We start from the raw sequence: 24,958 nt of genomic DNA, 5'->3' as shown, positions 1-24,958 counted from the left end.
GTACAGTTCAGGGAGTGGAGTGTGTTATTCTTAAAGCCACTCCTGTGAAGTCAGTTTTTTCATGGATGTGGCTTCAAATGCAAATGGCCTGTAGCCACTCACATGAAGCAAGCAATGCAACTGAAGGAAAGAAAGAAAGGGAGTACTCAGTATGCTGCAGCATAGCATGCTCAGCAGAGTACTGAACGCAGCTGCCTTCACTGTTCTGGTACCCACCTGTTCTCCCAATCTCCATCCTGATACATACAGGGATTCTTCTGATGCAACTTTGTTGCTGCTTTGTGGCCTTAAAAGAGCAATTAAGGAGAAAACAAAACTGTAGGTTGGTTTTTGGTTTCCTGGAGCTTCCCAGTCCTCAGCTGTTTGTATTAGTACTAGCATCTATTCCCACAGTCACAGCGTCACAGAATCATCTAGGTTGGAAGAGACCTCCAAGATCACCGAGTCCAACCTCTGACCTAACACTAAGAGGTCCTCCACTAAACTGTACCACTAAGCTCTACGTCTAAACGTCTTTTAAATCTTAACAGAACTGAAAAATGATACGGTAGTCATCCCTTTACATTGTGATTCATCCTTAGATGCTCACAAACCAAAAGAAAACATTGGTTCTTTAGGCATACCTCTTGCGACACACAACAAAACCAAGATAATTACAGATTTCTCAGAAAATCTTCACTTTATTTTCCTTGTTCATATTGTGAAAAATATTGCATACAGGGGATATTCAGACTAGTGGGCCTGTCTACATTTAAATCTAATAATGTAAAATGCATGTTTTAGGATATAACAGACAACTTTAGGTAAATAATACTTAATAGGAACAGAATATTGGTTTGGAAATAAAATGACATTCATTGTCTGAATAGTGTTTCAGAATGGAAATGAAAAATGTATAAAGCACTTGTTAGAATTACAGAATATATTGCTGAAAGTCATTTGGTGTCCTGATGATTCATTTTTCATTATTCTGTTGTTATTCTTTAAGTAACTTTTTTATATCTGATTTGGCCATGCCTATTGCCCATCTGCTGGTTTTCAGAAAAAATATTTTTTGTAACGGTGCAAAACAGTTGGTCAGGGAGGCCTACTCTGGGGTTCTTCCTTGGTTATGGGCTTCATTCTGCAGACCTGTCTTCAGCAGAGGTAAAAATGTAAAGATAGCTGTCTTACAGGAATGCAAGTCCCTACAGTAGTTAACATTCCTGTATTTAAAAAAACAAACCAACCAACCAAACAAAAACCCCACACTTTTCAAGACTTACCCTGCAAGACATGTTTCAGCGTATTACAAATGTCAGACTGGTAGAATAAGTATTTGCCAGTGTTTTGTGATTACTGTCAAATTTGTAAGAAATTTTACAAATAATTTTTGAGGCTTAATTATGATCACTTACCTAAGGCTATTCTAGATGATGTTCAGAAGTTTTAAAAAGTCGGGAATCCAGCTCTGATTACTTCTAGCCCTCTGATACACAGCAGTTATGTAAGGATTAGGGCTAGTTGGGATAGTTCCAGCAAAGAAATAGGAAATAACTGCCTTTGTAGTTTCTCGTTTTGTTTTCAGATTGACTATTTCAGGTTGATGGTGTGCTTTCAGTAACCACTTGTGATTACGATCTGAGCTTTGCGTATCATCTGAGAAGTGGAACCTCAAAAGAAAAACACCACCGAAACAGAGTGGTATCGTTTAGGTGGTACTAGATGCAATGTGATGCATCCTTTCTTTGCACAGCCTGGGGTAATTAGTTGCACAACAAGATGGTATAATTGAAGACGAAAACCTCATCTGCACACTATATGCTGTACAACTAGTATTCCAGACATCTCATTCATCATTGACAATAACCGAATTTTGCAAATAGTGAAGTTCCTGTTTTTATTGCATATTTTGACTCCAGACTTTTAAAAACGTCTTTAAGTTCACTGTGTACATGCCCACCTGTTTTTTTCATAGCATTAACTTTGATCTGTAGTAACTGTTGATAATGATAAAAAGTGGCTTTGAAAACATATTCTGTCTACAGTGTTTTTATATCACTAGGTGACAGTGAAGTGTATATTCCTACTTTATACTAGATGACTAAAACTTAATAGGTAGAACTCAAGATAGAACTGATAGAACTCAAATGAGTTGACTGACTGCCATGTAGCAAGCCAGTGACTCTAAATATTGGCCACAAACCTCTTGGACAGTTCCAACCTGAAAAAGAATCCGTGAAGAATCTTGGGTACAGATCTTTGTGGTTACTTGAGTAAGCTGAAACAGAACTATACATTTTCAGACTACGTTGTTATTCTTAACACAACTCGGAGTTTCACTCCTGTTTTTGCTTTAGCATCTACTACTGTGAAAGTTCTGTTGTAACAGAAGTTACTTTATGTGACTAGAAAGGACACTGTCCAGTGGGTGTTTGTTTTGTTTTTAATTTGTTTAGTTTTGATTTATTTTGTCTTGTTTTAAACAGAGGTAGAAGCGTGGTTCCACTTTAGTGGGGTTTTCGTTGTTTATTTAAAGGTATGTTTCTTAATGTAAACCTTAATGGTGAGGACAAAGGCAGTTATGCTTGCTAGAATTTTAGAACACAAATACACAAAAACAACTAGTTACAAATACCAGCCTGAAAAAAACTTCACACTTTTCTTCTCCTCAGCACGTGCTTGTCAACATACACAGTCTGTACAATGCGATAAGACACTTTTAGTTAACATTCACGCAACCAAAATAGATTAAAGGTACGTACTGAATTTTTTAAAACAGTACAGGTTAAGCAATCTGCAATTTAAGGCATGTTAGAAACAGAGGGAAAGTCTTTGTGCTCATTTATTCAGTTTTTAAATGAAACAAAAATCTTACATAGCTTTCCAATTGACAGTCAAAAATGGATCTTTTGAAATAGCAACAATACAAAAAAAAATCCTCGTTTAGGAATATGAGAAAAGCACTCAGCTAGAGAATGGGACTGGTTTACTTGAAAATAAACAAACAAAAAACCCAAACCAAACAGTAGATTGCCCCCACTGCATTTATGTAATTAAACTTCCAGCAGTCAGCTGCTTACTTTACAATATCCTTTAAAACTTTATTGGAGTGTTACTGCTCTGGTCTGTAAGAATCTGGCCTTTATGTCGTTATCAGTGTTTATGTAATTACCGCTGCATGGGATGCAAGTTGCAGACTCATAGTAGAGGACAAAACTGTCATGCAGCCGGAAGTCTGATTTAATTAGTTACGTGCATAGTACTTGCTGTGATCCTGCAACATGCTCTGCTTTCCATGCAATGCGTGAAGCATTCGCACATCAGCTCATAGGTGTTCTAAAGAGCACTTGGGAAACTAGCTCATTTATGTTCTGAAAGGCTGGCAATTTCTGTTCCGAGTCCTTGTTCTTAAGATAAATTCTTATATATAATAGAAACCTTGCAATTCTGCAGTGTCTGTTTAGCTAGCCTAAAGAAATTCTTTTTAAGTCCTGTCACCGATGCCAGACGAAAAGAACAAGGGAAAAAGAAAACTGAAACAGCAGAAGTCAGGATTGTTTTCTATTAATCATTGGCTTCTGCTCTGTCCCTTAAAATTCAATTTGTGTGCTTCTTGAGCATGTAGGTGGGGATTTTTTTTTGCCAAGCCACTGTTCAGCTTCCTAGTAATCATATACAGGTTGTTAGAACTGGCCTGTTTCCCCATGCATTTGATATGTAAACTGACAGTTTTTGTATTAGGCTGTGAGGATGGTAAGCTGATGCTCCCCAGCTGCTGGGATACACAAGGTATTTCACGACAGTTTCCTGAAGAATGTTCTGTCCTGCCTCCTACGCTCCCCATATTTTTCCATCCAGATCAACTCCTTCCCCCTCAAAAACGTTTAATTAGGCAGTGGTGCCTAACATCTTATTCCCCTGCTGCTGCCCCAGCCCAAGCATGACATCGGTGATGGAGTAGGGTATGTCAGCTTCCCCATGGCAAAAAGGGGCATGAAGTAGGAGACACTGAGCTGAGTAGTGCCCTGAAGGAGAAAGGGCTGTGTTACAAGTTGGGTACATTAAACAAGTGGAATGGAAACTCTTGAAAAAGGCAGGTGGGTATCAGCTGCTTAGATATTTATCACTTAGTTAATACCAAGTCAGGGACGCCAAACCAAGTTTAAGAGAAAGTACTGAAGACAGGGCAAAAACAGACTGATCGTGCAAGTCAAATTCATTATAGAAGGTCCAGTGGAAAGTGATGGGATCCCAGAAGAATGAGGCCAGCAGCTAATGCAAAGGAAAGCAATCCGCTTTCTTAGAAAAATTGCACTGCATTTGCCACAGAGCAAAAAGCATCCAGAAGGACTGTTATTTCAGTGCAGCTGATGGGCTTAAGAGCCGCATCTTAATCTGTCTTTGATAATTTGCTTCTTTAGATATACCCTTGAGTGCATCTGGCTATAAATAGTCCAAAGGCCAGCAGTCAAGAACAAAAGGTGCAGAGCTAGTATCATCACCTGTTCATTTGGTTTTTGCCCTGCTTTAACGGTTAGCAAAAATAGCATAAGCACAGCAATTCTCTTAAATCCAGGCTTTTAACTCCTGTGCTTAGGGAGTTTTAAGAAGGCCAACCAGTCTGCCTTCAGAACTATTTTGGGCCATTTGACCAGTGTAAGGTACATGACACAATAATAATATTAAAAATGTACCTGACCTAGTACCCTTCTGTGGCACTAGAAGGGTGGTGTTTCTTTTCTTTTTCATTCACGGTCAGTGAGAAGGAGTGTTGTATGGTTTCTCACCTTTAACCCTTCCTTACCTTTGCTGGCTGCCATTGGTGAGGGTTGGATTTCAGAGGTCATGCGTTAAGTGAGACAGCCTGAAACTTGTGTGAGGTAACACTGATTTTTAAAAAGCAAAGCAAAAACCGAGTGGTTTGGAGGGCAGATGGAGGTATCAATAACATTGACGGTTACGTAATTCAGAAAAACTATTGAGAAGCTGTGCTCCAAGTTGCGATTCAGTCAGGAAAAGAAGCTACAACAATCAACAGAGATCCTTTTAATCGTAGCAACAATTGCCCACTATACACAAAATACCAAAAGATACAGGGTGAATGGGTCATCAGGGATATCGATTTACCGGTTACGGGAACATGACAAATTCAGAGTCCGACATCTGCTTACACTTCTGAAAAGCAAATAGGCAACTACAGATTCACCTAATGTAGGTAAAATTTAATGAAGGATCGTTGATCGCTCACAGATAGAGAATTTGATGCAAAAAAGACCACTGACTTCTGAAGCCTCTGTCCATAGTTTAGTAAATATTAGAGTAGTATTTGACTTCACCAGCGGATAAGAGAGTTTGATTGCTGTTTCCACCAAATGTTACTGAGTGAGCAGCTGGGGTCACAGGGAGGTTTTTTTTGCTTTGTCCTTTACACACACGTAATAGCCTGCAAAATGCTAGAAATAACTTGATTAAATTTTATTTAAAAGTTGAAAAGATCTACCTGAAGCATAAGTTTAGCCAAGGCCACAAAGTCATGTGAGTTTTACATACATGTAATATCTTACCATGCCAAAGCATCTGAAGGTTTTTTATAGAAGATCTACAATGCCACTGTTAAATGAATGGAAACAAGCAAGTCTTTGGTTTGAGAGGCACCAGCCAAAACATTCTGGCAACAAAACCAAGTAGCAGAGAGACAATGTCCGGAAATGGAAGAATGAAACAAGGTCAATAAAGAGTACCTAAGGCACCTTGTTTATAGTCATCTTTGCTACACTCCTTAAGACCTCCAAATAATATATAAAACTGCGAATGCTAAGGAATGTGAAGATGAAACAGCAGAGGACAAAATAAGTTACTCTTATTCCTAGTAAAAATTCCAATGATTGAAGGACATGAATAAATATATTTCTCCAAGTGATAATGAAGTAAGGAGAAGAATTAGAGCTAGGAAAATGAGTGAAAGGAGGAACCAGTACCATTAAGAGTAAATTAATTTGATAGTCATGAATTGCCAGTCAAAATGAAGTAGGAAAAAAGCCTGGGCGCTGAGATGTGGATATATTCTTTAATGTCTAGTGCATTTCTCAGTCTCAAGTACTATAGAAGGTGGGAAAATCCCCCTTAATTTAAAAAATAAAGAATAGGAGAGTGCAGTCTGTACTCGCTTAAGAACTGTACAGCAGGAAGTGCAAAATTGACCCTGCAATGTGCAAAGGAGAATTTTGAAGAGGGATGGGAATTCAGTTTATTCTACAATAAATATTTTTAATTGCCAGCTTAGTTGGGACCTTCATCAAATGCAGCACGTAGTTGACTGGTAAAATATGCTACATCTGAGGATAGAATGGTTGCAGTTTTGTTTTGGCCCTTCCTCCGTGCAAATCAATACCAATTTAAAAGGGGGCGAGGGGTCCATTACTTCTCTTCCATACTAGATGCTTTGTTAAAGTGAGTCAGCTGTATTGAGTCAGTTCCCTGTTCTTATGTTAGGAAACAAAGCTTATAATTAAAACACTCCTGGAGTCTTCAACATTTTTATGTTTTATATTCTATGTTATATTATAAAATATGATATTTTTCCTGAACTGGGTACAATGTTCAGTTTCCAAATTTACGTTCCCTTCCTTCTGCTAGCCAGAACGGGAACTCATCCCTTTGCCTACTTTTCAAGATCAAAAGAAAAACCCTCTATTCATCACAATCTCTGGCCTTATTTGAGTAGTTCATTTAGACACACCTCTGAAAGTTTCAGAATGTCATGAGAAATTGGAAGGAAAGACTGAAAGAGGCAGACTTAAAATAGAATAGTTTCAGTTGGAAGGGACCTACAAAGATAATCGAGTCCACCTGTCACAAAGAAATCTTCAGGTTTCCCAATGTGTGCAGCAGAACAGGAAGTCAGGTTAGCTGAACACTTCACGGGATATAAATACTTCCAGGTTTTTCACATAGTTTTGGGAATATCAAACTAACGTCTGCAATAGCCAGAAGCCTGGTTACATTTTAATGTGTATTAATTAAAAAACTGTACAACAGCATTTAGTGTTCATGAAGATGCATGTATGACTGTTACACTTTTGGCATTTTTAGGAAAGCACATCAAGCTTTAAAGCAGAATGAGACTGCATTGTCTTTCAGTACCTAGGTTACACTGAGAATTTGTGCTCACGAAGTACAAAAAACCACAAACATTTTTCTCAATGTCTGTTTTTACCTTGCATTCTCCCCTCAGGTATGGCCCATTTCCTGTTCCCTCGGAGCTACCTTTGGCTATATGGCTGGTCTGATTATTGCACCTCTGTGGATACACTGGAACCGGAAGCAGCTTACATACAAAAGCAGATAACTGGAGCAAAGAGAGACAAGGTATTTGTGCAGATTCCATACAGACTGTGCAAATGTTTTTTGTTGGGTTTTGTTTTGTTTTTTTTAGATATATATGTATATGTGTAGTCAAAGCAGAAGACTATCCAAATTCAGTTAGAGTATTTCAGGCCAAGCATCTCCACTCAATAGCATCACACAGATGCTGTTTCAACATGGTGCAGTTTTTGCTTCCTCTAGACTATGTAACCCTGAGAGATTGTACCTTCCAGTCTTAATAAAATATTTGTAACAGACGTGGTGGCTTCTTATTACAAGTTCATTGAGTTTGATTTTATTCCTCTGGATTTCACTGGTTGTAGAAGGCAGAATCATAGTTTTAGCTTTCAAACAAGTTCGCCGTGTACCTTAATGCGTTGTATTTAAATTCAGTAGAATTTCACAGTAAGCTTGGCCATTGTCAAATGTATCTCACGTGATTAAACAGCAGTTTATGCATCTTGAGCCTATCCTCTTCTTCACCGTGTGTTTCTTTGGAGTCAGAATGGCTATAATAGCTTCATCAAAAACAGTCTTCAGTCCCTTCTGTGTTAAAGCTGAACATTCCACATAGCAGTAGGCTCCTATCTGTCAAGAAAGTAAGTTAAATCAGTAGCGATCTACTTCAGCTGTTCAGATCTGCACGTCAGAAATTTGTTTCTATAGTGACACCACGAAGTTTGGCTGTGATCTTGAAAATTTATCTGAACGTGCTTCCTCCTGTAGGAGACACTAGATTTGTGTTTTCGCCAAAGATCTGGCATTTATTTAAGCTGGTTTGGTTTATAAAGGAAGCATATTAAATAAACTCTTTGTATTGGCAAGGGGGTCCTCAGGCATTTTTGATAATTAAACAGCAAAAAAGAACAATATAACCAAATTATGTTTCAAAAAAAGTCTCTCTAAAACTGTCCTGATAAACAGTATCCATGCAGTGTGTTAAAACAGTGTATAGCATTCTGAAATCATTTCCTAGAAATGCTTTCAACATCTTGCTTCAAAATGAGGCTTGGACAAGGTGACCTCAAAGGGTCCCTTGCAACCTCAACCATTCAGTGAGTTTTTGATTTTAATTATCTCTGATTCACGCTTACATAGTTTTTAAGGAGTTTCTAGACATGAAGTTAGAACAATTACTAATAGGGTAGTGCTATTCCATAGGTCTAAGCTGTATTCAACAATATAAGTAAATATTGTTAACTGGTAACCAGTCATAAGGTTTCATATGCTGGCTGGTAAAAGAAATGTAAAGAAAGAAAAGTCAGTTGAAAATAGATGTTTTTTTTTGCCTCTTTGCTACTTGATTTCATTTAGGAGTATCCAGTTTACCTCTTTTGCTAATTTCTGTCCTTGCTCCACAGATAAGGGCTTCTCTTTCATATCATTCAGTCTTGCCAGAGTTTTTGGGTCATCACGAAGATCAATCTAGCAAGAAAGATTGAAGTCATGTTGGAATAGTTTTTCTAAACAAAAGTCAGCAGGTTATATGACATCCTCATTTTAGAGCATAATTATTTAATGGAGAATTTCATGTACAAAAAAAAAAGGTGTCACATCATGGTTCAGATTGTGGATCCTTACTGATAGAAAAGCTCTGGAAATTTAAGCTGTGAGCTACTGTTAATCCAGAAGGACCACACATTTACTCCCTAATTCAGCTCTTCAGTTAGAATACCAGAAAGCTTATCTAGCAGTGGCAGCAAAATTAACCCAAATATAATAGCAACATGTTAGTCACTTCATAATTGAAGTCCAGTCCATGGCCCACAAGAAGCAAGAGGAAATTGTCTCAATCCTCCCCTTGATCCTTTGCTTCCATAATTAATGGATATGAGCAATAGTTGCAGACCGAAGTATTCCAAGTAATTTTGGAGGGTTATTAGATGAACAACCTTTACTCCTACAATAGTACTATGTTAGTATGAACAGACAATTCTATTCAGTAAGTCCCATGACTTTTACAGAAAGTCACCCTGAGGGATGCAGCCAATCTTGCCACCCCGTTTACGACGTGCAGATTTTTAACAAAATGAAAGTCGCTTATTAGAAAACAATACAGCTCTACTCGTTTCTGGCAATTGTTAGTGCTGTTCTGCAAAGCCAGAAGGAGGTGCTGCTCAGGTCCTGCTGGACTTGAACTTTCAGCCCGAAGAAATCATACAATGAACTGACCGATTTAAATAAACTAAAACAGAAACAGATATACCTGTGTTCCTACTAGTAAAAAGGGAACATTAGGTGCATACTCCTTCAACTCTGGTACCCATTCTTCCTTCACGTTTTGAAATGAAGCAGGGTTTACCACTGAGAAGCAGATAAGGAAGACATCGGTCATAGGATAAGATAAAGGTCTCAGACGATCATAGTCTTCCTGAGAAAGAAAAATTCTGTTATCTGCAATACTAAATTGTTGTTTAATTAATTGTATATTCAGTGTTTCATTAATTGTATATTCAGGAACTGTACTCGTATTTCAGGAAGTTTGTTGAAGCAAACTTTCTGAGTGTTTACAACTATTCCAGGTTAGTTAGTATGGCTGTTAGAACAAAATCTGCACGTAAGAGTAAGTATATGTAAATGTAAATATAAAAATAATCTCAGTGTTAAAACTGATAGAAACTTACCTCTGTAATAGAATATATGGAAGATTGCTCTTTAAAAAGTTTTCATTTAAAGAAAAAAAATGTTTACAGTCCAAACTTGCAGATCAAAAGTTAGCATCTGTTTGACCAAAGAAAAGTAAGCAGCTGTGACTGCTACGGAGCCACCCAGGTTATACAAAGCTAGGCTAGATTAAGGCTATTTAATGCACTTAACTTACATGTGCTCTTTTGGATTATATGTAGAAGTGATACTTGAGTTCCTCCTTAAGATTTTCTTTCTGGCTAAGAAATTTTACTGTCCTGTGCTAATGATCGGGGCAGAGGAAGGAAGGATCAGAAGGGAGCTCCTTTGTCCAGACTCTGCTTTCTGTAAGCAAGCTCAGCAAACAGTGGGAAGGAACAGGAATTAAAGATCAAGAACACTATCAAGGGAACATTAATGCCCTTTGGGAAGAACGTGTCTGTTTGAAAAGATTATTATTTGGGTCATTTAGAGCCACAGCATTTAAAGCCCCCAGTCCTATTGCCAGTGCGTACAGTACCCTGGCAACAGAGGTACTTAGGAGCATTGTCCCTGCTGTCAAACAGACACAGTCCCTCTAGCAAGAGAAAGACAGTGGGTTTTGCCATATATTTTCGCTAAGGTCAGGAGAGAATATGCCCCAGCTTCTTTCTGCAAGGATTCTTTTGGTCTGTAGCAGTGAATGGAGGCCCTGGTATTCCTACCTTAGACTTCTGTTTTTTAATATGTATCACTAATACTGAGCCCTGTCATTGCCAAGACAGTGAAGGATGACAGGTTTCTGCCTTCTCTTCCGCAATAAACACCAGTGCATGGTTAATCAGGGGGCTAGGCAGCCTCTCTCTTCCCCACGTAAGCTCCCCATCTTAATTAAATCACACAAATAGCAGAATTACTTGTTCGTTAAATGTAGACAGAAAAGTAATTCAACTCCATGTTTGAAACGAGCCAGAAAATCCAATTTTCATTTCCTTGGCAGCTGTCACATTACCAGATTATTAACCTATAGTTGCACCCTCAAAAAAGCCCTTTTTTGATTAAATATTAGGTTTTTAAGGTTGTGTCAGTAGAATTTAGAAAACATGTGAGAACTTCCTTCCTCAGCACAGCTTCTGCTAGACCCATCTTTTCATCTGGAAGTCAGCAGCTACGGGAAGAGGACTGTTATCATGAAATGAAGAAGAGATGAGAAAAGACGTGTAGGAGCAAGCACAAGAGGAGATTCTGCGCGAGCGAGGAGGCAACCATTGGCCAGCACTCTTCGGTGTCCTCATGTGCAATTTTGGTTATACAGACTTCACTGCCAGTCCTATACACTCCGCAGTTTTGTCAGTAAGCCAGAGCATGCTGAACTGTAAACATGGACACACCATTTCACAACCCCAGTAGCTGAAACTACTGTGAAACGTTTTGACAGCCCTTTTTGAAGATCTGCTGTTTCTCTACTAGTATCGGGATCCTGTTTCAGAAGAAAAACCTAGTAAGCTTGTCTTTTGAGCCATTATGGCTATTCATCGTGGAAAGCAGAAATAAATTTTTTTAAAAATCAAAACTGCAGCTCAAAACTATTCGACATTCAATTGTTTTTTTGTGTGTGTGTATTTTACATTTCACTTAGAGCCTGCTCAGAGTTGCCACTCTGTTTTCTAGGGTGGAGATCAAAATCCTAAAAGAAGCTTCCCAACTGCAAATTAGACAGGTCCCCAGAGTACAAAATCTGCATGCAGGAACACTCGCACAGATCCATCAGTTGCTCTCCAATTCAGCTCTACTAAATCTACTAAATTCTTGGCAAATACTCATCATTTGCTAATCCCAAAGCCAAGTTACCTTTGCATGACTTACTTCAAAACTTTTATGTTTAGTTTATCATTTTTAAGACCCATTGGATACAAATCCTTGTACATTTGGCCACATCTCGGTAGTGCACCTTACTTCCCAAGCATTCACCAGTGGTCATCCGTGAGTGAGCAATTTTAGTGCTTTTTAAGGAGTGCTCATTGCTGATCTGTCCTGTCCCTGCATCTATTTATATGCCTTTTGATTTATACCCTGCTCCGTCTGCACTGGGCAAGCTGCGGGTCCAGCCTGCGTAATTAAGATGTTAAACTAAAGACAAGTACAGTGTGATTGGATACTTTATGTACCACAGCCAAAGACGTACGTGGTATTCACTACAGTGACTTCACTGCATTGACGCTTGCTTAAATTAACAGAGAATTTGGCTATACCCACCAATCCTGCTGCTTGAAACAAGCCAATGCTGTCAGGCTCTCCTTTAAACCTCACCTGTGCTATGAAAATTATGTTCGTATCGATACTCATAATGGCCTACCACCGCTTGTTTTAGTAAGACAGGTAATTCTAATGTAATCTCCCCCCACATGATCAGTTTTAAAGCATCCAAAACTTGGCTATTTACTGTCCCAGTCCTGCATCCTCCTAAGAGAGAGCCTGGCTTCAATGTTACCAGCCTCTAGTGGGCTGTCTGTGTGTAAAGGCTCCTTCTGCTCCCCCACAAATCCCAGGAACTAACAATCCAAACTGAAAGCCTTCTCTGACGTATCACTGCACTTGGTAAAAGAATCTGAAGTACTATATGAATTTAGGCTGAATATTAGAGAAGCCTGGAAAAAATCTGATCCCTTCAATTATAATTTATTTCCTGAATCTAGTGTAAGGGAAATAAATGTGGCTTATTGTAAAATTAAATGCAATGGCAAAATCTAATTCTCCTAGTCAGTCAACATAAATTCCAATCTGAGTGCATGTACACACCGCACTGTACAGCAATTAAACTTCCAATCTAATTGGCGTAGGCACTGCCTATATATTTAGGCATTAAAAATATTTAAAGAATTTAACTGGAATATTTTAAGAATATAAATAAGATGGGTAAGAAAGCCACAAAGGATCAGAATATGCACTTAGCTCTCAAAAACTCCAGACTGTACTGAAATGGCTCGTTCTCCAATATTTGCTAGCCTTTAAAACAAAATTGTTCACTGTTTGCTGAAGCAGATAAATACAGATAGAAAAAACATGCTGAAAATAGAAGAGTTGTAATGACTTTAAGCAAACTGGACGCAAGTATGTTGGCTTCGTAACTGTTATATGGTGCTGTGATCTTCTATGGACACCCTCCTGAAGACACTAAATTGCAACAGGAGCATACGTCTTTTAAATAGTACCTCTGCAGTAACCCAGGACAGCTGCCAACAGAGACGAGACACGGGAAAGGAAACAAGATGGAGGAACTGGTGACTTGGCTTCTCAGCTACAAGCCGGGAAGGACTGCTTTGGGGTTGTTTTTGTTTCGTTTTGTTTTTAGGAGTGGAGAAAGGAAATCCATAGTTTTAAATTTTCATTTCCCTCTAGTTTTGATTTTCTACGGGTAAATCTAGCATTGCCTGTATCTTCAGCTCCTTCAAGTCTCTCCTTTAGGTCTAAAGTTCTTTCCATCTGTTATAGTAATTCATTATCTGCCTCTTTCAGGTTTTCTGCTGCCTTGTGCTGGAGTACTGAATCACTGTTTTTCACCATATTTTGAATGTTCAGGTGGATTTGTCTTAATGCATCCAAAATTTGGCTATTTTTTTTCCTGACCTTTAACTTCTCAAAAATAGAGGAACTTTTTGCACGTAGACTAAAGAATGGCCTTGCATTGCATTGCAGCAGTGTATTGGTCTTCATTGCAAAGGTTTGCTCAAACCAAAAGCAGAATGCAGTGCTGTATTTCAAGTTGTCTAATTGATTTTAAATTAATACTTTTGCCCAATTCCATGGATATCAGCTGGGAGGCATAGTTAAGGACACAAAAACTGTATTCCTAACTCTGCAACTGACATAATATGTCGCCCTGAGCAAATTATTATTCTCTCTCTACTTGCATCTTCCCATCTGTTAGGGTGTCCCAAAGGGGGTTGCTAGCTTAATAATGCATTAGTCTTTGCAAAGCACTCCAAAAGCTTTTGATGTACACAGCTTACGTGCAGTGGGATATTTTTAAAAAATAAACTCAGACAAACTGAAGTCTAATAATCTCATAAGCATGATTTTGTTTGGTTTATCAGAAAACTGAACGTAGAGGTGCAGGCATACCTGTGATCCCACAGTTTTAGAGCCCCTGTTTTATGGCATCCCCCTCTTCCCTGGCCAAGTTAAAGTGGTGGGGACCGAGGTCCTTACCCCTCTCTAAGTACTGTGAGACCACAGGCCTCTTTCTCCTCCTGTGGAACGGGATTAGGGTCTCTGTATCCCATTAGGAGAGATGAAGGACAATTAGAGAAGCCTCCTTGCAGTCAGTACCATCCCACACCTTGACCAAGACATTTGGGGAAATGCACACCTCTAAAGTCTGCTGTTACAGGCAGTGAAGAACACATGAACCTAGATCATTTTGTTTTCCTTGCAAATATGCGGGCTGGTGTCTTTAAACAGCCAGCAGAAACCAAATTCCGGTACTTCATTAACATCAGTGGCTGGAGCCCTGAGCAAGGCGTGTCATGCCTGAATTCAGGCCTCACTTTAGTACTCTGGCAGAAACAAAGTTAATGACTTGGAAAGAAAATTAAAGTATACATCCCCAGTCACATAATGCTGACATACTCTTATTAAACAAAAGGAGAAGCCTATTTCTATTACATTCTGAGAAGGTAAAAGGTGGATGGAGGGGAACAAAATAAAGCCTGCACCACTCTGGAAGAAAAACTGGAACTTGACAACTCTGGGTTTGTGCCTCTGCGTTAGCAACCATCTGTTGCTTTCACAGCTTACAACAGCAATCACAAGAGGAGGTTCTCGCTCCCAACCATCTGTTTTTAGAGGGGAAGCCAAAAATAGACATCAGGCGGAGCTGCTAGAGGAATCCAGCCTTCGTGTAGCGCAGGGCAATGACAACTGCTGCTCACGGGGTCTCAGTGAGGCACACATGCGTAACGAGCTGCTTTCTGTGGAGCAGAATCCCAGCTGTAAAACCAAGTTGTAATCTGTTTCGTAGTAGGATGGTTGGAAATACAAATATATACAAGATTATACAATCCATACAGTTCGCCAAGCTCTAATTTTACCATTTTTGGAGTGCATTTCAAACCTATCCAAGGTTGCAATGTACATAGTTTTCCTCCCTGTAAAGAAATTTCCATTTCAGTAGGCCTCCAGTAATATTTCGGTGAACGTAACGAGCGAACCATAACAACAGTGGTGTCTAACACAGCCCCAGGGACTTAGCAGCAGCTCACAGCTACCCCAGCGGGCAGATCCTACTGTCTCACCCGGACTATTTGGAATTAGAGGCTGACCCGCAGCCCTGCCATAAGCACCAGGGAGCAGCTGCCTGCCCAGAAGCACGGCAGGAAGCAGGTTTCAGGTGCCGGGCTGAATCACGCTGTGGTTTCTGATTCTACTACATACTTGGTGGGGGAGGAGAGAGAGGGAAGTGGTCTGTACTGCCCTATACGAAGCACAAATTGCTTCCCTGCCTTAAAAACCAGCTCTCCGCAGCATTTCGGCACGGGCTGCGTGCACTCCGTAGCCCTTCGCAGCACACCTGCGGGCCCGCTTGGCAAGCCACAGCTCGGCCTGACACAGCACGGCCTGACGCCGCTGCCGGTCCCGTCCTGCAGCCCAGGCCCTGCCACGCGGATCGCTAGGTTCCATTTTGTGGTTGCCTACATCTGTATACAACCTACAGCTGCCCCTAGTTTCGGGACGTGCGAAACAGGGTCTGGTGATCACTGCCTGGCTGCAGGGAGAAAGAACGCCACAGGCCCCCGGACCCTTTGGCTTCTGGGGATATGGCCTGCACTTCCGAAGGCAGAGTCGTCCTGTCGGGGCCTGTGCACACAGCTTTCCCAGGGAATGCAGAAAGCGGCTGATTTGGGTCCAGCAGCTATTTTTAATTTATAGAAAAGGCTGCAAGAAGACAGGCTAAGTGCTCTCCCATTGTATTCTAAAAATGAAGTAAACTGATCTAAATCCATCTCTAAATTCCTGTGAGGAGGGCTGTTCAAAGGACGTATGAATTATACATTGAAAAAGCCCAGTGTTTGCAAATTACGATTTTTCTTCTGACAGAACTTCCCTCTGGCATATCAGAGAACTACGCAGCTGCTTACATGTCTGAAATGCTTTTCTGTATAGAGAAATAACTAGCTGAAAGATGGAGCCTACTAAGATGGATTTTAGAGCCTTGAGACAAGGATGGAATATGCCCTTTATTATACATAAAACTGCCTTTGATTGATCAAAATTGATCCCAGTCTTAATGTGGGATTAAATACTGTCCAAGTCCTACATCTCGGCATGTGGTGATACTGAACTATTTGCCTAGACAGTCTCAACAAAACACTGCTCTCCATTACCACAGTAACTTCAACTTGCTGGCCTCTTCCTGATGTTCTAAAAGTAAAAGTCTGATATTTCTCTGCAAGACTTATTATTTTAGCATCTTGAGCAACAGAACATGGATTCAGCAGACTGCAAGCACTATCAGTGAGCGCACTTTCACTTGAACACACCTATACCAGTTGCTCAGCCACTAGGAGCTCCTAAGAAGCGGGAGGGTGACTGCCGTGGGCAAGCCCTCTCACTCGTTATCCAGCAGAAATCGCAGCTCTGAGGTGCGGTGCTGGTTTCCTTCTCGCAGTCAGTGACCTTATGAGTAACGCTCTTCCCACACCAGTTTCACACTTTCTCTGCAAAAGGAATTCACCCCAGTTTTGGTGACTGCAGCCACGAGCAATCAGGATTTTTCATTCTTTCACATTGAGTAATCAGGGAAAAACAATTAAATGCACCCTGGCACAGAGGATCTGGTCAGACCCTCGGCAGACCCTGCTGTTAGGAAAGACGGGTTCTTTCAGTGTATTTTTACAGGAGAAAATGACTGTCAAGAAGTCTGTTTTCACTGAGAAAACAAGCCTTGGAATAGAGATGGTTTAATACAGTTATCTGTGTCATGGCAACAAAGACTGGTCAGTTAGGGGTCCCGCTCCCTTTCACTTTTTACAAATAAATCCCAAAAGCACATTCTTCAGTCCAGTGCTGAGAAACAGCTTTGTAAGACAGAAGACTAAGACTTCATCACACTGACTCTGCAAGATTAATTCCCATTACGCAGCTGCACAGAGGGCATAAACTGCCAGAGTACCTTTGCCATCACGTGCGCTCCATAAACGCATCACGGTGAAAGTTTCTGGAATTAAAAGTGTTCCTAGGAGTCTTCTGCATCTCATTTTATGTCAATCCCCGATGTGTCAGGGCTAACAGCTGCCATCGAAGAATGTGGTAAAACACCCAGTGGTTTCACTGCCGCAGATGCTAAGGCAGCTGAAAAACCTCCTAGGGTTTCTCTTTCTGAAGAGAGGAATACGACAGCCACCTCACTGCCCATGGGTGGGCTATGTGTGGGTACCAAGTAAAGATGCAGCCCACATTGCTCCTGGCATCCAGCTGTAATTCACTCTAGCACTGCATCCCAACTGGACAGCAGGCCAACCTGGAGCAATGAGCCCTACAGATGATCTTTTAGCATTCACGGCTGCATCTGATTTAGAGCACGAGCTGCTTGAGGCACATTCAGTCTGTGTGTCATTCATCTAATGCAATAAGCTCACCTAGGATGCTGACAGATGTTCCTTTGCTCTGGAGAATAACACTGCCATCTGCATTTTGATACATACACCAGCATGTGCCGAGCACTGCTAAGAATCACTGTCCACGTGCCACAGAATGGATGCAGCGGAGATTAAAAGAGGACGAGGACAGCAGCAGCTCATGAGTCAACTGACACAACCTTTACAGAAGTGCTGGAAGCGTCACGTAGCATTCAGGCATTTTCCTTAACATAGATCACCCAGTCACCAATCCAAACCAAAAGACTACTTACAAAACCACAGCAGAACAGAGCAGTAAAAAGATGTCATTCCCCTCCTCTTTTGCCCAGTTCACCTTTTTTTTTTCTTTCTTTTTTTTTTTTTTTTAATTAGAGGAGCCACGGTTTTGTTAGAAACGTAACTGCTGATTTGGAGGTTAAAAAAAGTCCTGAATCTCTGTCCCAAAGCATCCATTTTAACAATACTGTTTTTTTTTTATAATTGCCAGTAAAACTTCCAAGATTTGGAATCAGTGTTTTATATTATTTCTTAAAGCCCAGGTTCCTGGAGTATGATGATTACATGAAGAAAAATAACATCCTTTTCACTTTTAAATGAGAGGTGTTTCCAGTCCCCTGCAGACACAGAGAAAACCTGAATACACAAAACTCAAAGGAAAACCACTTCCAGCAAAGGGCAAAAGAAAAATTCCCAATCTGTTTTCCTTTTCTAGGTTTTTAGGTGCTTCCTAGTGTGGTCTGGGGATAGGAATAGCTGACTCATCATTTTGAATGTCTGGGACTGACAAAACATTGGTATTGCTACTAATTTTTATGTTCATTTTGTCCATGTGTTCTCAATAAAGGAACGGGAACAAAGCACTCTGAGCTCAGCAATAGGGTGCCTGCTGACACAGAGCTGCGGATCAGACCCTAGCTGACGTTATAAGTCCTTTTGCACTGTTTCTCGCCAAGTAATTGATTGGGAGAAAGGTCTTTGCTGTGGAGGCAGTACTCTAGATTACGTTTGGCTTATTTGAAGGTGTAGTTTAGAGGCTGGCTCAGGAGCTAAACGATAAATGAAAAATAGTGCATTTTAGAGACTTTTTATATTCACCAAAACATGAAGAGCTCTTTGCGAAGGAGACATTTCAGTCAAGAACTCTGACTACAGACCTTCCAAAAATTCGCTGGGTCTCGTGCATTCTCTGTAAGAAAACCCTGCCAGCTCCTGCCACCTCGCCCAGTCCCACCACTTGCTGCCTTCAGTACAGCGTAGGTTATATGATAATTACATGATGCAGGTGCACACACCAGCTTAAAATTGGGAAGTGAGAGGATATGCAATAACATTATACTGGAAAAGCAACAATTATTGCTTGCACTCAGGATTGCCTTTTTAGATCGTGGTGTTTGGATAGCATAGAAACATGGCACTGTAACTCAAAGAAATCGTAAAAGAGCAAAATTCGGAGAGAACTCTGTCACAGCCTAAACCCAGAAAAAGAAACATTTTTACTTGACTACACAATCAGTGCTTAGCAAGAGCCTCCCTAGGTCAACACTTCATAAACATGTGCTTTTATCATAAACTGAAGTTTCAGAGAACTTCTCACACTTGGTTTGCTTTTTACTTCAGCCTGCTGTTAGCTCACTTGGCCAAGACATTCTGGATCTACATTTTCAAACAAAACCCTTATGCTTGGTTTTAAGATAACTTGGTCCCAACCTTCAGAAACGCCGTAGGGCTTTGGACACTCTGAAAAAGAAACAGCTGTCTTGGGTTTGCCACCTACATTCAGTGGATCCTTTTGGGAACTCAGAGCAGTATTTCCCATCCCTAACTCGCCATCTGGTGATCACAATACTTACCTGTCTTTCTAAGAAAGATGTGACGCTTTCAAGGTGTGAATCACAGTTCACAACAAGGTGTTGGAACGTAAGCTTGGCACTGGGATTAATATTATTATTGGAAGAGCATTTTTAAAAGCCAATCTGAAGGTAAAAGTCCCTTTCCCTCCAAAGGGAAAGCCTGTCTTTGCTCAAGTATTTGTCTACTGAACTCTCATCACAGAGACCGCAAGCTCGCACGCATCACCTCCTCCTTTTGCCTAGAAATCTTAAATTTCAGAGGGGGAATCTGGGCACGTTTCTATTTTCAATTACCTACACCCAGCCAGTTCCTGCTGCAGAGCCGTTCAATCTACAGGGCTGGCAACATCCCTAAGGGCTGAGGCCGAGCTATTCATAGGACAGCACGCCGGCCCGGAGCGGGCTCGCAGGCTGCCGCAGCAGCTGCCGGCCCGGCCTTGGCAATGCGAAGGGAGCGAAGGAGAATACGTGGGAGGAGGGAGGTGCGGGGTGGGGGGACAGAAAGGGGGCAGGGTGTTAAGGGCTGATGTTTAATTCTCAGATTTGCCAAAATCATGCTACAGATTGTAGCAATTGTAACTCTACAATGGTTTTGCGTTGCGGGAGACTGTGCTTGCGTGCTCGGCGCTCTGGCCGCGCGGTACGTGCAGCGTATGTGGTCCGAGGGGGGAAATTCCTGTTGCACAACAGAGTAGCCAAAATGGTCAGCAGCTGCCACTCCTTTCAGGATACTGAAGTGGTACCTGCTAAACCAGGACTACCTACCAAGGCCAAGACAAACAGTCGGCAAGAATTACAAAGATGACTGCTCTTTCCTATTTATAGCAACCACTGCAAGTTGTGTGTCCATCCTTTTTAATAACCATGCCTCCATCCCTCTCTTTCCCACAGGCTCATTCGCAGTTACAATCATTTGTTTATACACCTGGCCTTGCGGCAGGCGCTGATCTCGCTAATATTTGAGTTAGATTTACACACTTCGGCAGCCTGACCAAGTTTAATATAAAATTGCTTTTAACATCAATTTTAACTCAGTTACAATGACAAAAAAAAAATATCAGCGGATCTGAATTAAGGTGGCTGCAGCTGCAGCAAGAGTAGCCACCAAAACCTGAGCTGACGAAACCAGGCAGCGGCTTGTTCTCGTATTGCGCTTAGCCAAGTTTCGCAGCTACTGTCTTGGTGACAGTTGAGAAGCCACCGAGAGTCTTACCCTGGTCTGCTCCAGCCTCCTCCTGGCCTGCCTCCAGCTCTGACAGCCCTTCGCACCACAACACACTGGGACCGCAAGGCTTCCACAGGTACATGGTCAGCACATACTGGAGGAAACCGACCACATCACGAATGAAAACCCCACATCAAAAGGGAAGGAGAGGAGGATGAGCCCTGACTGCCATTTTAAGCAGCAGGCTTCAGCGCGGAGCACAACCCCATAGAGGTAAACGCTGTGTGTCCTCACACTGTGTGTCCTCCCACTTGCTCCGGTCATTTGGGACGTGGCAAGGGGACACGCAGCCCCTCTGTGAATGCTTACAGGCATTTCTCCAAAAGTTTTGCTACCACGATAGCTGGCAGTATTATGCTTGGTATTACAAAAGATCAAAATGATCATCACTTGTCCTAGTTCAAAAGCGCTCTACCAGGGCAAAGTCAGCAGACTCCTGATGGAGCCACGGTTCCCTTTCCAGGTTTATTTTGCCACGCACCCATGCTCCATAACAAACTGCACTGGCACCCAGCTACTCTCCCCCAGCAAGAGGGGATTGTAAAGCCAAAGGCACACAAACACCATCATCGTGAGCACCTCACAGTTAAACTTTGGCATATTTCTGCTCCCAGCTCTGGGCGATGCAGGTAGGCTCCGCCCGTTCTCATCCGCTGGGGAGGCGGAGGAGCGCTGGGGAGGCGGAGGAGCGAGGGGATGAGCCAAGAGCCATCCAAACCCAAGGGCTGTGCCCAGCAGTAGGGCTAAAAGGAGCTGCGGCTCCACCTCCAGGAGGAATTGCCTGAGGAATGTCCTCCCCAGGATGGCAGAGCCACCACCGGGACCAGTTCCCATCTGCCTCCCTGGAGCAGGAGCCGGCCTCCACAGCTGCAAAACCAAACGGGCTCCGAGAGCCTCCCCTGCCCAGCAGCTGTACTGGCTATTTTCTGCTGAACCACGGCCGCAGTATTTTCAGCCAAAGCGCCTGGATGCACGCACGCACACAAAGGGGGGAAGGTCTGTCTGCGTGTAGCCTGAAGCTTGTGAACTGTGTCATTTTCCCCTGCTATATATAACCTGGAAAAAAAGGGACTTTAATGGATTTATTCTCAACCTACTTTAAATGCACAAAGACGCGAGGCATTACGTGATCAGTGCAGTTACTATGTGTGATTGCCTGTGTTGTGAAGAAGCTTGCTAGAAACGCATACTGGGTGTCATGAACTCAACAGCTTACAGCCCCTCTGCCAAACAGAAGTCTGTCACAAGTTGCTAAATACATAACCATGCAAGCTAAAGACACCCACAGGCTGATAAGTCAGTATTTCAGGCTGATGAGTCTGCTGCGCACCAGCTAGAAACCGAAAGGTCTTGATTCCTCGCTCTGCCACGGGCTTGCCGCATGAATTCGGAGCGGTCAAGAAGTCCAAGCCTCCGGTCACGCTCCCTGCCCCAGGAGATGAGACCTGCAGGCTGTACCGACTTGCTCTGTCCGGGGCTGGGGACAGGCACGCTCTGAAGACAACGAACTGCTCAGATGCCACACAGTAATCGTGTGCTGCCAAGTCTGGAGAAAATGATACTATCAGGCCAGTACTTTACAGTAAAACTATTTGGGAGTGAGAGAATTAGAAATAAAAACACCGATGTACGCTGGCACAGAAACCCTGACTTTGAGCAGCATTGAATCCGAGCTGTACAAAAGTCTGTACAAACAGCAGGCATGTACCAGATGCAGCAGACTGTTTCCTCAACATGAAGAAGGCACCAGCAACTCGTGGCTCTTCTGCTCTTAACTACATACATCTTTAAACTTGGAAGTAAGCTTTCTTTTATGCCCTGGCTCTAGAAGAATGGCTTGTCAGCAAACTGTCCCTGATGAAGGAGGAAAAAGAACAAAATCGCTGGTCTAGGGTCTCTACACGGGGTCCCCGTGAGAATCTCCTTATTCGTGCTGATTGTTGGGATGGGGCTTTCGTGGGCAGCCCCAGGTGTCCACCGCTTCCCCCCATACGCTGAGCTGAGGTGAGGATAACAGTAAAGATTTTAATATCACCTGGTAGGGCTGACTAAAAGGAGAGTTTTGCCAAGACCAGACATATTTGTAAAGGTAGCCTCATTAAAACACTCTACATGAGCTAAGGCTCCTCTGAGTTAGGACAGCAAGATCTGGTCCTGGGTACATCAGAAGCTGTAATGTGAGCTTAGGATCTCAACTTCTCACAATTTGGACAAGGAAAAAAAAAAAAAGCTTACTTCAACTTTTTACAAATCTAGATACATAATTTAACACTGAAAAGTTTTTCTTAGCTAACAGGAATACCTTTGCTTGCTGTTTGCTGCAAACTGGCCGGTTTACCCTGCTAGCTTTAGAGGAGGCCAAAGGTCTCTCCGTTTGGTACTCAGCACGTTCAGGCAGCGAGGGATACCACAAAACCACATTAGTTAAGGTTACACAGAGTTGACAACACGCGCTCCCATTAATAGTAACAAGTCAGCACAAGCTGTTTGAGACAGCATCCACAAATAAGCTATGCATACGTACGCTAGCGCTAGGTGCTTATTTTTATATTTTCCAATGCTTATGATAGAAAAATAGATGTGTATTAACGAGATGCTTTAATTTGCCTGAGCACTAGATCCTCGTAGCGTAGCACATGAGCAGTTTTTTACAACAAGCTGTGTTTTAAAAAAACATTTACTACGGAAAAGCAGGGCTACGACAGAAATAACAAATGAACTTAGTTTGCATAAACGGGACTAGTTTGTGCTTATATCAGCGATATATCACAATCGTGAAGTCAGTCTTTTTGGTAAGAATCTCACCCTTCAGCTACCAGCCTTTTGGAAACGAGGCTGTTTCCTATAATTCTCCTAGAATGGAGTTTATCACTGTTTTCAGGCCTCACAAACATATGAAAGACTGGTTGAGTGCTGCTCCCCTTACGGCTGCATGCAAATCTAAAAAGTTACACTGATTTGGCCAATAACTGTTCAATCAAGTACGGGAATAACTCGGTCAAAACGTACAGCTTCAGCCGACACAAGTCCGGTGAGGTTATTTTTACTAGCTACTCGTTACGACAAGGAAGCACATCTGAGACCATGTGAGACCAAACCACACGCTCACACTGCAAGAAGTTTTCATGTAAGAAATACACAACTTTCCAAAAAAAAAAAACAACAATGCAGCTTTTCCGTATACGCTCCAGGCCTGTCTTGGGAGTCTCCTGCACCTCCCGGGGCCGGGCCCTTTACCAAGGGTGCTTTTTTTTGTTTCAGCTAAGCCCTCTCCAAAGGGCTACGAGTGCCTTAGCGGAGGAGAGCAGCCGTGCAAGCCAATACAGCGGAGAGGGGGCTGAGCAATGGAGCCCTCGGCGCGCTGCGCCGCGGCTGCCTCCGGCACGAAGCGCCTCGTCCAGCACTAAAACTACTCGTGATGCACGCTGACGTAGCGCCTTTCACCAGGCAAGAGGAACCACTTGAATTGTCTAGAATAGCAAAAAAAAAAAAAAAAAAAAAAGAGGAAAAAGGAAACAAGCCCCGAGCCCCCTCCCGGGCTGCCCCACACGCCGCCCCAGGGTGACATTTGGCTGCTTTCCGCCGCCCCCGTCGGGAGGAGCGGCTGTCGGGGGGCTGCCCGCTCCCCCCGGGGCTGGGGGCGGCGCGCCCCGGGGTGCTGCGGGGCCAGCTCGGCGTCTCACCTGTCCGGCGGTGTCGTAGAGCCCCAGCAGGTACTGCTTGCCCCCCACGGTGACGCTGACTGCAAGGAGGGAGAAACGGAGCCGGTGAGGCGGCGGCCGGGCCGGGCCGGGCCGAGGCGAGCCGAGGCGATCCGGGCGGCCGCCCCCGCTGCCCCCGTCCCCTCTCACCTGCGTAGTGGTCGAACACGGTGGGCACGTACTCCTCGGGGAAGGCGTCGTTGGCGTAGCTCATCAGCAGGCACGTCTTGCCCACGGCGCCGTCCCCCACCACCACGCACTTGAGCATGACCGCGGCGCTGCCATGGGCCATGGCCGGAGCCCGCCCTCATGGCCCCGCGGCCGCTCCCCGCCGCGCCGCCGGGCCCCCCGCCATCGCCGCCGCCGCCGCCGCCGCCGCCGCCTTCTCCTCAGCGGGCGCCCCCGCCGGGCGCGGCCCCCCCGCCATCCGCCGCCGCGCTGGGCCCGGCGGGAGCCGCCTTCCCCCGGCCGCGGCCGCGCAGGGGAAGTGCGGGCCGGAGGGAGGCGGAGGGCGGCCGCGCCTGGCCGAGGAGGCGGCGGCGGGTGCCGGCGGGTGGCGGCCTCCCGGACCGCCGGCAGCGCCCCTCCGGGACC

The 24,958-nt window shown here is 43.2% G+C and overlaps 2 protein-coding genes across 6 annotated transcripts in view; one reads left to right on the top strand and one right to left on the bottom strand.

Moving 5' to 3' along the window:
- PIGF (phosphatidylinositol glycan anchor biosynthesis class F) overlaps positions 1–11,545 on the top strand; it is a 25,636-nt gene extending 14,091 nt beyond the window's left edge. Inside the window, exons 7-8 of one of the 4 annotated variants that reach the window (XR_010830175.1) lie at positions 7,217–7,350; positions 11,077–11,545. Coding sequence is in view for 1 of the 4 variants with exons in the window: in XM_048079440.2 (XP_047935397.1) it covers positions 7,217–7,330 (114 nt within the window). In the remaining 3 variants the exon portion in view is untranslated. Of the gene's footprint in view, positions 1–1,548; positions 7,605–11,076 lie in introns of those variants that run through there. The other 3 variants (XR_010830174.1, XR_010830173.1, XM_048079440.2) reach the window with 3 other exon arrangements.
- RHOQ (ras homolog family member Q) lies at positions 5,014–24,958 on the bottom strand. 2 transcript variants are annotated; one of them, XM_066993812.1, is made up of 5 exons: positions 24,515–24,958; positions 24,347–24,405; positions 9,554–9,718; positions 8,677–8,772; positions 5,014–7,931 (listed from the first exon to the last, which is right to left on the bottom strand). In XM_066993812.1, exons 1-5 carry the CDS (start codon positions 24,654–24,656, stop codon positions 7,899–7,901), a joined length of 495 nt encoding a protein of 164 aa, XP_066849913.1. In that variant the 5' UTR covers positions 24,657–24,958; the 3' UTR covers positions 5,014–7,898. The 2 variants fall into 2 exon arrangements, with proteins under 2 accessions (XP_066849913.1, XP_066849912.1); XM_066993811.1 differs by having other exon boundaries at positions 5,014–7,935; positions 24,515–24,942.

This window comes from Anser cygnoides, chromosome 3, assembly GCF_040182565.1.
Source record: "Anser cygnoides isolate HZ-2024a breed goose chromosome 3, Taihu_goose_T2T_genome, whole genome shotgun sequence".
Taxonomy (NCBI): Eukaryota; Metazoa; Chordata; class Aves; order Anseriformes; family Anatidae; genus Anser; species Anser cygnoides.
The sequence above is the reverse complement of the archived record's forward strand: the minus strand, read 5'-3'. Positions and strand labels throughout refer to the sequence as shown.

Coding starts and splice junctions, on each gene's coding strand:
- RHOQ (XM_066993811.1), bottom strand. CDS start 24,656: ATGGCCCATGGCAGCGCCGCGGTCATGCTCAAGTGCGTGGTGGTGGGG. Junction 9,719..24,346: donor TCTACGACACCGCCGGACAG/GTGAGACGCCGA, acceptor TTTCTTTCTCAG/GAAGACTATGATCGTCTGAG. Junction 8,773..9,553: donor TTTTACTAGTAGGAACACAG/GTATATCTGTTT, acceptor CTTTCTTGCTAG/ATTGATCTTCGTGATGACCC.